This window comes from Notechis scutatus, chromosome 3, assembly GCF_049901735.1.
Source record: "Notechis scutatus isolate UNSWTSFEM ecotype Mainland chromosome 3, rNotScu1.2, whole genome shotgun sequence".
Taxonomy (NCBI): domain Eukaryota; kingdom Metazoa; phylum Chordata; class Lepidosauria; order Squamata; family Elapidae; genus Notechis; species Notechis scutatus.
Window position 1 is genome coordinate 60,748,960 of NC_142011.1, and position 14,166 is coordinate 60,763,125.

The 14,166-nt window shown below is 35.9% G+C and overlaps 1 protein-coding gene across 1 annotated transcript in view; it reads right to left on the bottom strand.

Moving 5' to 3' along the window:
* Positions 1-8,220: 8,220 nt before the first annotated feature.
* The window catches only part of TRABD2B (TraB domain containing 2B), a 254,239-nt gene continuing 248,293 nt past the window's right edge, over positions 8,221-14,166 (bottom strand). The window contains exon 7 of the mRNA XM_087960234.1: positions 8,221-8,613. Coding sequence (XP_087816360.1) covers positions 8,391-8,613 — 223 coding nt within the window. The 3' untranslated portion in view covers positions 8,221-8,390. The remainder of the gene's footprint in view (positions 8,614-14,166) is intronic.

Consider the following 14,166-nt stretch of genomic DNA (forward strand, 5'->3'; position numbering starts at 1 on the left):
ATTACTTTTAAAATAACGATTTAGTACCCCACATGGCATTCCTAGTAAAAATATTGGGTGGTCACAACAAGCCAGTGCTTTGTTTGGAAATGTGCCCACCAGCTGGAATGGAAAGAGTTGCTAAAGGAAGTAGCAGGGAACATCCTCAGCAATTTCTTTTCCTGATAAATGGGTGCCCTGTGGCCGATCATTCAACTATAGCAGCCATTTTATGAACAAGGAAACTCTCCTATGGAAACTTTTGAGACAGCGTCCTCCAGGTCTCAGAAGTGATTAATTAATTCAGAAATAAATGTATGCTTTTTAAAAATAATTTCTTATTTTCCTTTCTCTCCCGCACCCCCTTTTCTTCTTTTGGGCAAGATGGCAATTCAATTGCGTTTTGCTGTGCTTTTCTGTTGACATTGCTTGAATAGCTTGTGAAATGAATGATTGAAGTGTTAATTCAGGAGCTGGTTGGAATACAATCCTTACAAAGAGCTGCTAAAAGACAACTCTTAGATAAAATCTGTCAACGCATTAAATTTCAAACCAACAGTCTCCATCAAGCTTTTTGGCAGCTGAATTGGGTGGATGTCTTCTCAGCATTTCTCAGGGAATACATACATTTTCAATTGACTTCTCAGAAGCAGACTTTCCCTTATTAGATTAGTAACAGTAGTGAAAAAAAGAACAATGGGCTAGATAATCATGATGTTGCCCTGTAGGAACTAAACCATGGGAAGCTATTTAGATTGCAGGCTACTGGCATGATGATTGCATAAGTCTCTGGCTAGGGCTGCTTATATATTTGCTGGCTGAAACATTGACTTAAGCAAATTTTTGTGGGGTGAATCTGTGGCTCAAATAGACACCAAAAACTTAGAAGAAACAAATGTCAGATAAAATGATTTATTATGGACCGAGCCCTCAATTTGTATCTATTATAGGCCTATTCAGAGCTCAAGCACAGCATCTATGACCTCAATATGGAAAGAGATGAAATAAGTATACCTCCACAACAATGATCTGTCAGCATCTTTACCATGCCTCAATATTTTTTATCATCGATTCATCTTGTGCAATAGGAGGATTTTACTGGTTACTGGGTGAACTGAATGGCATGTCACACCAAGAACATTTATATGTTTGTTCAAATTTCCAAGATGGGACAGTAGTATGCATATTTTTGAAGTGCACTATTAATCAATCTTGGAGGGTAGAGTTAATTTCCCCTCTTATCCTAAGTTACCAGACCAATATTACATGATAAAAAGCATTACTTCTAAATGACCAACTTTAGGAGGTTTCTAGAGTGGTGTCCAAATTTTGCAAAGACAAAGTTACTTAAACTGACAATACTCAAAACATCCTTAGTTTGCATATAAATAGATTTAATTGAATTGTTGTCTTTTATAATCTTTGCTCAATCTTTTGTCTTGCTTTGATTTATGATTGTGTATTTTAATAAATAAAATAAATGTTCATTCATCAAATTGTATAAGAACTAGAAGGAAAAACATGCAAGAGTTAATTGGCTTAATTAATTCAAGCCTTCCTTTTATAGAATTTTTTTGTTTATTCAAAAAATGTGGAGCTTAACAGGGATATGCAAATTTGTTCCACCCAAAATGGAATTTTCATTCCTGCAATTATATATGGGATGCCTTGTTATGGCTAAGAATGTATAACCAATTATAGGAAGAATCTTTTGTTCCAATCATTGCACTCCATGTAGGAAAGCTGGCATTGGATTAGTAGAGAATTGGATGATACACGAATTCACAATGTTTGCATAAGTTTGACTAGAATTGGTTGTCATGATTGGCTCATCCACAGGCAAACTAAATGGTTACCTATGACACCAAATTTCAAGAAGGGAAAAAATGTCAGGCTAATGATTGTATGATTTGTCTAGAATGCCGATGGCCAGTTGTTGGCTGCTGGGGCTGATCCTGGTGCTTTAATTGCTTTATTTTACTTCCTAAAAAGTAAATAACACATGATATTACAATCTTCTGTTTATGGATTGACTAATCTCTTCTGCTACCACTTAAGTTTAGTAACCAATCTGAAGTCCAGTTTGAGCCTGGGGCCATAATGATCATGTAAATATTATGTTGCCTAGCCATTTTGAAGCTGAGTTATATATCATTTGCATTGTATAATTTTAATAATGTATTCTAAATGATAATCCAGTAGTTCCTGGTGTTAAGGCAAGCTGTTTGAATAAAATACATGTATCTTAAAAGAAAGAAAGAAGAAACAATAGCATGATAGTCATCTATACTATGCTGTGAAATCATAGCAATTTTTATTTATATATTACAAAAATATTTTGACAAAATAATGTTAGAGAACATCTTTTTATCATTAATCTCATAACAATTACAAAATCGGGTGAGAAAATGAAAAAAGAAAACCACCTTAATATTGTTGTTGTAATTCTTAGGTGTAAGAGCTGAGAGCTGAATATATATATATATTTTCAGTGTTGGATTTTGATAAAACACTGGGGGCACAGCAGTGCTTAATATGCTAAATTAGTTTACAAAATTGGAAAATAACTTACAACAGTAAAAACAATCACATTGATTATATAAAAGAAAATAATAATGAGTCAAAATTTGCTATCTGAATAGCTGAAAAAAATTAAGCATAAAATTTAGACACTATAATGCACTTGGGTTTGTCTTATTCAAAATCACACAATTTCTAAGATAGTTTTGCAGAAGGGCACTTAACAAAAGGCAGTAGAAATAATTTAAATTGTGTATATGGTTGTTTTTCTTTGGTATTTTAAAATACAAAGAAAAAACATCCAAGTAGATCATTTATTTATCATTTATCATTTATTCATTTACTGAACTATAAGAGACTCTTTCACATTAGGCTGTTTATGAAACTTTAGCACCTGTGCCTTAGATTTGAATTTAAAATCAACAGCATCTCAAACAAAACAATACCACACAGTCATTAAAAATAATTGTCAGCAACATTCAAGGAACAGATCAATTTATTCTACAGCTTGTGCAATACACACTGAAATTCACACTGGGAGGGAGGGAGAGACAGAAAGAGAGGGAGGGACAGAGAGAGGGGGAAGGGGGAGAGGGAGAAATCTTATTTTTTTCAATTGGAAGGTTTTTCAAATATTTGATTTAAGTTAGCTAAATAAATCTTGGCAAGATTGGGATAAAGAGGTATCTAAACCACTCTTTTTATTTTTATTTGAAATGCAATGTAAATATCTAATTTATAGGAGATATTTGTAAGAGAAATTCCTTTATACCATTCCTTTCCAACCTGGTTCCATGATTGCTTACTCAAAAGTCAAGACATCTGGAATTAGAGAAGTCTGATTTATAATCTCGCAATCAAATATGTATTTTCTGAAAATGAAAAATGCTCAAATCTAATTGGTTTGTGGTTCAATTGAGGTCAAAATATTTTTTTATTCTAATCTCACCCAAATTTTGGAAAGTCCAACTCTCCCCTCCCCCCCAATGTTTTAAATTGGTGTCATTTAATCTTCCCAGACAATTTTATACTAGCTTCTATTTGGTGGATCCCAAGATTCTCTTAAAAACAAATACAGAAAACCCAAGCTTGATTCCATCCATTGTTTGATTGTTGTACTTGATTCAAGTAGTCAAAAGTTCTTCATTAAATTCCTTTGTTGTTTGTACCATCTTCCAACTTTGAAAACATTGATGCCTAAGTCCCACTAAATTAATTAGCTTACTTTTCAGTTCAGATGTAGAATTTGTGTGTGTGTGAGTGAGTGAGTGAGTGAGTGAGTGAGAGAGACTTTGTGTTTATAAGCATGTGAAAAAATAAAAGAGGGAATAAATTTTTCAAAAGCATGTTTTCAATAAGTGGACCATTATACCTTGAGAATGTTGGGAAAATGGTTGTCAACAAATGATCACAGATCTTTTATAAGGTAAAGCACAGAATGCTGAATTCTGTGTCAATTCTGTGTGAAATTTTCACAAGAGTAAACCCTGTCTTTAACATTATGATTTGTTCTGGAGAAAACAACTTAAACAACATTCACCTTGCTCATTTTAGAGTAGGCTGAATGTTGCATTTAAACAAATGAATGGAACATGTTTTTGTCTTTTTTGAAAAGATATGAAGTCATGTGAAACAGAAATAGTTTAAAGAATTTTAGTACACTTGAGAAAGAATAATATTTTTTTGTATTCAGAAGAATCAGGGTTTCTTGCTTTTCCCAATACAATTCTCCCTGTAGTTTCAGAATATAAACATCCCAGTTTTATTGTGGACACATATTTTATTGAACTGTGCTTTTCAGAGGAGCAGTCCTTGACTTATGACCATTACTACCTAATAAATGTTTGAAATTAGGATGGATCTTCCCAGAGGAACTTATGATCTTTGGAGTAAATCATAAGTACGCCAAAGTAGGTATTTGGGGGCTGCAATAGCTGTGCATACCTCTGTGTTCATGTGGTTGCATTTTTGACACTTTGGCAACTGGTTTACCATTATGGTCGTTTCTTACATCCCATAGTTTGTGACTTTTTTTTGCCAGTTTCCAGTGCTTACTTCCAATTTCTAGCAAAAAAAAATAATTGGGAAAAAAATAATTGGGGTTTTGCTTAAGGACTACTTTCCTTAACAACTACTGCAAAAATGGCTAAAACTTCAAATCTGGTTATGTGATGCCTGCACTTGTGACTGTAATGACTTACTGTATGACTATAATTCTGGGCTTAATTATGGTTGCAGGTTGAGGATTATCTGTACAGCTCTTAGAATTGGTACAGAATAAAATGCTATAGGTTCTCCTGCTTGACTAGAAGATTTGCAAGGTCCCTTCCAGGTCATTCCATTCTAAATTCTAAATTCCTAGTCCAAATTCCCAAATGTCTCAGAATTCTCAGGATGGTAATCTCAATATAGTTGAAAGATGGTAGGCTGGAGAAGAAACTGAAGCCTTATGTAAATTAGCGAATGGAATTTTAATTAACTAAAAAGAAGTGCCATTATTGTTGGGCTCCGGGTATCCATATGTCCATCCTGGAGCATGACATATCTGATGGGGCTATCGGGGGGCACCATGCAGGTCCAGCCGACAACGCCCCTACCAGTTTCCCGGAGAGAGGGGGTGAATCGACCTAAGATCCAGCAGTTCCAGTGGACGCTAATAGCCATCTGGGGATATGGATGCCGGAATATGAACTGCTGGACATGGACATTGGGGAGATGGGCATTGGAAAATCAAGACAAGATGGGAAGAGGGGGGAAGGTTGGGAGACATAAGGAACAGTGAAATAGGGTAAGGTGCAGGGACATAGGCATGGGGTATGCTCCGGAGATGAGTGGAAGACGACGTTTAGCTGTCTACTGGAGAGCTACCAATTCTGGCCATACTACCCTGAATGCACCCGATCCAGTCTGATCTCGGAAGCTAAGCAGGGTCAGGCCTGGTTAGCACTTGGATAGGAGACCGCCTGGATACAACAATTTCTCAGATAATCAAAATTGTGTAGCAGCACTAAAAACAATGCATAGTTTTAAACCCTATCCATGTCAGTTCTTTGTTCAGAAATGTAGTTTATTGTACAGTTAACTATAGTTTACATAAACAAGAATGGCATGGAAGTAAGATTAAGTCATGGAGTTTAAAGCCTTAATTTTTGGGTGGAAAATAATAGAGCTGCCAATCTTGATTTGGGAATCCTTCTAGTGTTTTATAACCGAACTATTGCTATAGTTTCATATGTTGGCAAATTCGTATTTTTAAGACACATTTTTTCTATATGATTTATAATTGAATCAAAGAATAATGGGGGGAAAGTATTCTAACACTGACAACTATAATGAAGAATTAAAAAAAAAGAGAGGAAGGAATAGATTTGTGTCTCTATTTGTGCCTCACCACCTACACTTGCTTCAGTGATATATTACATAATGGACATGCAAAATTTGAAATACTTAAGGTTACCCCAGATTGTCTTGGCAAGTTTGTCATCCCACAGTTCACTTTTCACATACAATTTCACAGATTGTATGCCAAATTCAGCGTTGGGATGCTACCGGTTCTGCCCGGCTCTATAGAACCAGTAGCTCTGAAGAGCAGCAAACACGGAACCGGTTCTGTGTCTGCTGCTGTTTGGCCCACCCGCCTGCCTGGGCTCTTACCTGACCTTTATTTCCTGCTTTTTCAACCTCAGCTGCTTTGCGTGGCATGGCTGAGGTTGAAAAAGCAGTAAAAAAGGCATTTTTCAAACACTGCGCACCTGCACGCAGCGCTTATCAGCTGTCTGGGCGGCACAGCTTTAGGTGTATTGCACACGTGCGCAGTGTGCGTCTGGTGCAAAATGTAATCACCAAACCAGTAGTAACACCGGTTGAATCCTACCCCTGGCCAAATTGATTTCATAGCAGTAAGAAGTCAGTATCACTAAAAGGGACCTAATCACATTGTTTTGGCTTTTTAATGTGTGAATGGTAGGAGTGATATAGATATGACAGGCTTCTGACAAGCATGTTGCTTAAATTCAGCTGCAGAATGGCCAAGCTTTAGCAGCATGGTTTTAAGATTGGGGTGATGGAGATGGAAGTCCTTTTGGGAATGTCCTGCTCCCATTCTGATCCTTAATTTTGAAATACTGTATCCTTCCCTGCCCCCATCAGAATATTCTAAATCAACAATTATACAAATAAATATCAGGATGGCAATCAGGATGTCTGATTTTGTATAATATATGAATCCGTATTTATTTTCTTTCCATACATTATCAGTTGACCGCTTAAACTTTATTTTGAACAGCATATGATTTGCCTGATTTGTCCTTTGAAACTATGCATTATGACTTTGTTGATCATTTTTGCAACTGCTAATGGACGAAATCTTTGCTGTATTGGGAACCATGCCTTTCACAAGGTCTGCTAAGGAAATGTAACATCCATATAAACAAGTCTTCTTCAACTTAGGGGGTCTCTAGAAATTTTGGTTGGGAATCTTTGTAGTCCAATACCCCTAACACAGTAGGATCAAAAGTGGGGTGATAATTAATAAATGATCAGGCTACTTTAAAAGAAGTACATTAATAAAATTATGATAGTTATAAGGCAGAATTACTATAAATTTGTAATTGCACTCTAATCCTTCAAGCCTTAGTTAGGTAGTTCACATGTTTAAACAGAGAATAAGAGTGAACCATAACTTGCAAATTTGAATGTAAAAGAAAAATATGCTTTGGGGTATTGAAAAAAAAGCAGCAACAACTAATTGAGTTGGAATATGCAAAAGGAGATAGAGGAAAGACAGAACAAATTAGCACTAGCCTTATTCTTTATCTGTTTCTTTGAGTAATCATAGTTTCCATTTTAGTTTTAAAGAAAAAATGTATTTCTATTGTGCTGGCTGCATAGGAAAGATTTAAAACCTCTGGCAAAGGAAAACATGGGGAAAATGTCAATTTTCTCATAGCTATAGCAATAGCATTTAGACCTATATACCATTTTACAGTGTTTTACAGCCCTTTCTAAGCGGTTTACAGAGTCAGCATATTGCCCCCAACAATCTGGGTCCTCATTTTATCAACCACGGAAGGATGGAAGGCTGAACCAACCTTGAGCCTGGTGAGATTTGAACTGCTAAATTGAACTGCTGGCACTCAGCAGAAGTAGCCTGCAGTACTGTATTCTAATTACTGCACCACCCTGGCTCAAATAATTATTTCTGTGCCATATTACTTAGATGAAACATCTTTTACATTTGAAGATAGTACAAAATATATCTGTAGAATAAGAGAAGCATGTCTATTAGCAATTATTGTCCCATAATTATCTTAAGGCAATTAGTTGAACTATTCTGTCTCACCCAGAAGCATGTGAAAATAATTTAGCTTCTCAGAAAATAGTAGAGTATGAAAGTCCCTTGACTTCAAACTACAGCAGGTAATAGATAGTAATAGGTAATTTAAACAATCCATGGAACCCTAATACCTCTGAATTTGAGTATCCACAGCATTATGCTGTTTTATTGGCTGAATGATGGAGTTAATATTTGCAAGGACCAAAATGTCAGTTCAATAAATACATTATTTTTTCTTCTTTTTATATTTATATATATATATTTATATATATATATAAAACATGTATATAACATGTATATTTTACAGACCCCATAGCAGTATGGGAAATAAAGATCCTTCTTCAAAAAGAAGATGTTAAGTTAATGTACAAAATAAAGCTTTAGTGTTTTTTTTTTAAAAAACCCATCTGGGCAAGAAAGTCTTATACCAGTTAGTAGTGCTAGCACTTCTTAGCTTGAAAGGCCCAGGTAAAGCAAGGAATTGAGAAGATATATTATCAGGTGAATGTTATCTGCTTTCCCTTTTTGGATATTGCACCTCAAAGACCTTCTTTTGTCAGGAAGGATTCAGTAGATCTAAAAGAACATAAGCCATTGCTGTGAGCACGGAGACAATGCAAAGTGATGCTATGGTGCTTTCAAAGGCACAGCTTTTGAGGTGATGGTGGAATGCAAGGTCTGGGTGTGGCTGTTGCTCCACCTGGTTTGAGAACCAAATAGATGGGTTGACAGAGATGAGTCCATCCGTCATTCTGATATCAGAAGGCATGGTGGTTGTGCTACAAAAAAACACATGAAGAAAATATTATTCCATTTAATTCTGTTCAGGTGAGTTGGGAAAAATAAATAATATTTTGGATATTCATTCCATTTTAACTGGTGCAGAGTCAAATAAAATAAAGAGTACCAATAAAGGAGAATATTTGTAGCTCAGGGTTGAAATAAAGGGTCCTTGGTGCTCTCTGAGCTTGCTTGTTTTCTTGCAGACGTTTCATTATCCAACTAGGTAACATCATCAGTGCTAGTGAAGATATTACCTAGTTAGAGTAATGAAACATCTGCAAGAAAGCAAGCTAGCTCAGAGAGCACAGCAAGGACTCCTCAAAATAAAAAGTCTCACTAATCTTTTGAATAAAAAAAATGGCCACACATAATTACTTTCCCCTCATAGTTGTCACAGGGAAGGGGTAATATAAGAAATGACATTTTTTATGTTTAAGATAGAAATAAACAATACAGTCTACTGTGGCAATGGAAAAAGTCATCCTTTAGTTGAACTCAACTCCTGCTGACTGAGGCAGTTTTCTGGCAACAGTGGGTAGTGTTTTTTGTGCTTCTTCTTCCTGATGTTATCTACAGATCTGGTTTGTCGTGGTTCAAATCAAGTCCATATATGTTCTAATCAGGTTCATCAGAATGAAACTCTGCTACATTCTGCCTTCTGTTGGCATGAAATAATCTTCATTTGCACTTCATTTGCAATAATAGCAGTGTCATTTTTTTAATTCCACAAAAAAACCTCTTCAACAATCTTTAATAGCAGTATCCTGGCAGTGTTTACTTGAATAATAGCCCCTTTCCCTCAGCAAATACAACTGTATGTTAAACTATATGAGGGACATGGGAAAGAGTTGAAGAATGCATTTGGGAGAAACTTCAGAATAAAAAGAAGAATTAAGAAACAAGATAGGTCATAAAAAGAAACAAAATAGAGAAAAAGGCTTAGAGTTTTCTCATTTGCAAATTCATCTGAAAATTATGTAGTTATGGTTTTGACATTGACTATTTGGCATTTCCAATGGAAAGGGGATTGATTTTAAATTTTGTCCCAGAAAACACCTAGTTTTTTCTTAGCACAGCCCACAAGCGTTTCAATAGAGGTCTAGATAGATCTAAAACTATCATGTGGGGTCACTAACATTATTATTTTTGAGATACTCCAGATGAAAAAGACCCCACACCTTTCAATAGACAATAGGTCTGTTCTTATTGAACATACTTTGCCAAGACATTCCCTCCCCGCTTAGCTAGATTATGAAAATGAAATACTACTGTATATATTTGAAAGATAGTCTCCACTGACAAAAACTGGTGCTTAGATTTACTGTTTCAGACAACTGCAGAGGGGTGAATGCCTTGAAAAATCTAATAACTTTTGAAGCATGTGCTTGGAATGATTATTCCATCTCCAATCTAATGAATTAAAGATGTGAGAGGGTTTTTTTTTAATTTGGCAAAAAGAATTTCATCCTTATTAAAAACAGTCTGTCAGGAAATGATAGTTCATTCTTTGTAATAAAAAGCAAAACAATTCTGAAGTTGCTACAACTGCTCAGGCTGATGGGGCTGAAAAATATCGTGGATTTTCATGAAGTGCCTGTGTGGTCCTCAGACAACACAGAACAACGTTAACTCTCCCTTTTGCCCTCCCAAAAACACTTTGATTCTTTTTGTAATATTTTGGAAACATCTCTTTACAATACCATATACTATGACTTATTACTACAGTGGATCCCAAGGTTTTCCAAACAATCAACCCAATTTTTCATCCAAGTCTCTGCTTTGAGAGTAGACTCTTTCTGTATGTATCATTTAGTTTATCAATTTTTCTCAGCTAGACAAGGCAGAAGGAATTCTGGATAGGTATAAAGTCTGGATAGTTAAAAGACTGTCATACAAAAAGGTCTAACTGCATTCCCTAACTGACTGACATCTCTGAGAGGCACCATACGGGGCAAATCTCATCCCTAAGCAGAGACAAAAACTATTTCACTATGAAGTTATTTAAGGCTACTTAATTAATATGAAGCTAAATGACTATATTTGGAAACACAAGTTGAAATGAGCTTCAAATTCTGCTATTGTAACAGGAGTTCTGTTCACAGATCTTTTATCTTTCTCTTATGTGGGAGTTAAGGAGTATTTGGCTGTCTTGGCTGTGCATATTCTATATTATTATCTTTTTGCAACAGCATAAACTTGAGGCAAAAAGCAAATTTGATAAAAAGCCAATTCTCAAGAGCACATTTCCTTCTTGTTCATTGCTCAGAAGAGGTGTTTAAATGGGACAGACCTTGAAGAAACAATGTATTCTTCTCCCCTTAGATTATTAGGAATTATTAGCATTCCAAATAATCTAAGAGAGTTGAACAAAGCTTTGGCTTTGTTCTTTATTTTGTCTGCTAAAGCCCACAGCAGTCAGTTGTGGCCCTGAAAATTTTGAGAATCCTTGTGTTGTACAGATCAAAATTTCATTTTTAAAATGCTGATTTATTGCTAGGATCTAACTGAAATGATATCACTAATGTTATTCATTGGAAGAGTTTTTTTATTATTTGTTTGTCAAACATGTATAAGATAACAAGTATAAGTATGAACATGAACAAAGGAAGTAAATACCGATAAATGGGGACAGTAGGACAGGGACAGTAGGCACGTTGGTGAGCTTATGCACGCCCCCTTTAAGGACCTCTTAAGAATGGAGTGAGGTCCACGGTAGGCAGTTTGTGATTGAAGCTTTGAGGGTTTGAGGCTGTAACAATGGAGTCGGGTAGAGCATTCCAGGTGTTAACTACTCTATTGCTCATATTTTCTGCAATCAAGTTTGGAGCGGTTTACCTTAAGTTTGTATCAATTATTTCCCCGTGTATTATTGTGGTTGAAGCTGAAGAAGTTGTTGACTGGCAGCATGTTATAGTAGACAATTTTTTTGAACTATGCTTAGATCGGACTGCAGGTGGCACAGTTCCAGATTGTCCAAACCCAAAATTTCAAGCCTGGAGGCATAGGAAATTCTATTGTGAGTAGAGGAGTGGAGTATTTTTCTTGAGAAATAACTCTGAACCCACTCAATTGTGTTAATGTCCAATATACAGTGTAGGTTCCATGTGGACGAGCTGTATTCGAGAATTGGTCTGGTTTTTCACACACATTTGTTTAGAAAAGGCTCTCATAGTAGAAGAGGTGAAAGGAAAGAGAGGAGGACAGCCAATAGCAAGGTGGATGAGCTCAGTTATAGTGGTGATGAAGACCCGAAGGACCAAGTTAGGGACAGATTGTTGTGGAGAACATTTATATGTGTGGTCACTAAGATTTGATGGCACACAATCTCTCACTCAATCAATTGATTTGTCACCATGCAAGTTATTTCACATTAATTGCATATCCAGTTGCCATACTTGCAAGAGACTTGATAGCCCCAAAGGATGAAGCATTGTAGTGAAATATGTGAAGCTGTTCTCCATGTCTTGAAAGAGTAGAGGCCCCATTCTTTTAATCATCTTTTCTCCTTGTTGGAGAGGCAACATTCTGAAGGGTCATGCTTTAAACACTGTAAAAAACCTACTACTGAAATTTAAACATATGTTGTAACCCACTGTATCTATTTCACACAATTATGAGTTCCGTGTTGCTTTCCTTTTCCCCATAGTATACTGATTTCCTTTCTGGAAAATGTGAACCAGTTTTAAATTAATTATGTTTAAACTATAAGGCTACTAACATGTAAACAGATCAGAGCCCTCCTCCCACAATTATTCATGATTTTGGGAACATGTAAAAAAGAATATCTAAGAGAGATAAAGCACTTTTTGGATTCAAAGTCATATATAAATTATTGGGATAGTAAAAGAAAGGAATGAAGTTACCTAAGTATTGCGTTAGTATGCAATACTAATGGAGAAATGATAGGATAAGGCTTTCATGTGGGTCACTTTAGGACGGGGGTCTCCAACCTTGGCAACTTTAAGACTTGAGGACTTCAACTCCCAGAACTCCTCAGCCAGCTGGCTGAAGAATTCTGGGAGTTGAACACTACAAGTCTTAAAGTTGCCAAGGTTGGAGACCTCTGCTTTAAGACATCTGACTGTTTCCCCATTTTTCCAATTCCCAAACTTTCATAGGAATATTTACTAGACAATATTTTAACAAAAGAAGTATAGGATGATTTAGAATTGGAACAAAAACTAAAGTCAGAATGAGAAAATTGCTTACTTGGGAAACAAAAGAAAAGGGGAAAAAAATCTATTGGCATGATTTTTTTAAAACTGAGATTTTACTGAGACCTCGCGATTCAAACAGCGGCTTATTTTCTTAAAATATTTGTTTAGAAGATTTAATTAATATATTTGGCATGCCTTGATTATTAACATAAGACATAAAAAAAATCTCAAGCAAAAGCCATGCATGGAAAGAGAGATTTAGACATTGTCAATTTATTTACAAAGTCTGCATTATTACTATTAATCTTCTCATCACTCCTTATCAGTCATCCCCTCACACTTGTGACTGTATGACTGTAACTTTGTCGCTTGTATCCTTACGATCTATATGGACTGTTTTCTAGTGTGATTTGATTGCTTATTGTACCTTATGACTATTATTAAGTGTTGTACCTTATGATTCTTGACTCTTGATTAATGTATCTTTTCTTTTATGTACACTGAGAGCATTTGCACCAAGACAAATCCTCGTGTGTCCAATCACACTTGGCCAATAAAGAATTCTATTCTATTGTTTATGCTCTTCCATTATTTTACCTGCATGTTTTATCTTCGTTTATCATATCTATCAGGAAACTAGGTCTCCCAAGAACAGCTGTTGCACTACTTGCACAGGTGCAGCCTCATGAGCCTGGGCAGGATTGTGCTGATACAACTAAGATGTAGATATGATCCTTTTCCAATAGTTGATTTATATGCATGGTGTTATGTGCATGGTGTTACATGAATATGTAATTTAATTTATGTACATGTAATTTACGGAGTGCTCACAAGACTACATAATCAAACTTGACTAGGTTGAGGGTGTTTTTCCTAATTCCTCTTTTGCTCACATCATTGTTTTTAAAAACATCCCAGAATAAAGCAATGGCAACTCATTTCCTTTCCACCTTGTTGCCAACACAACTACATGGATGTGACCACGAAGTCCCCAAGAGTCAACCTTGACCCGAAGAAGACCTTACTTATTATGTAAATATAACTAGGATAGTAAGGTAATCATTTATTTTATAAAAGTCTCATCCAGTCTTTCAAAGCATTGCTCCTCTTCTCTCTCATGACAAGTGTTGCACTCATGTTGTGAACATCAACCATACCTTCCCTGGGGCTTTTAAGTAATGGAGAAATGGTCCTATCCATTCAAGTGGATTCCATTACATATGATCTGGGCATTCTTGAGCAATTTTGAAATGGGGCTCTACATCAGAGATACAACTTCCTACTGATTTCTGGAAAGAAAACCAACTTCTATTCCTTTGGGTAGGCATAATCTATTTTAAAGGCCAAAAAATGCCCTTTTGCGAAAGTTACAGGCATCCCAAGTGATGTACT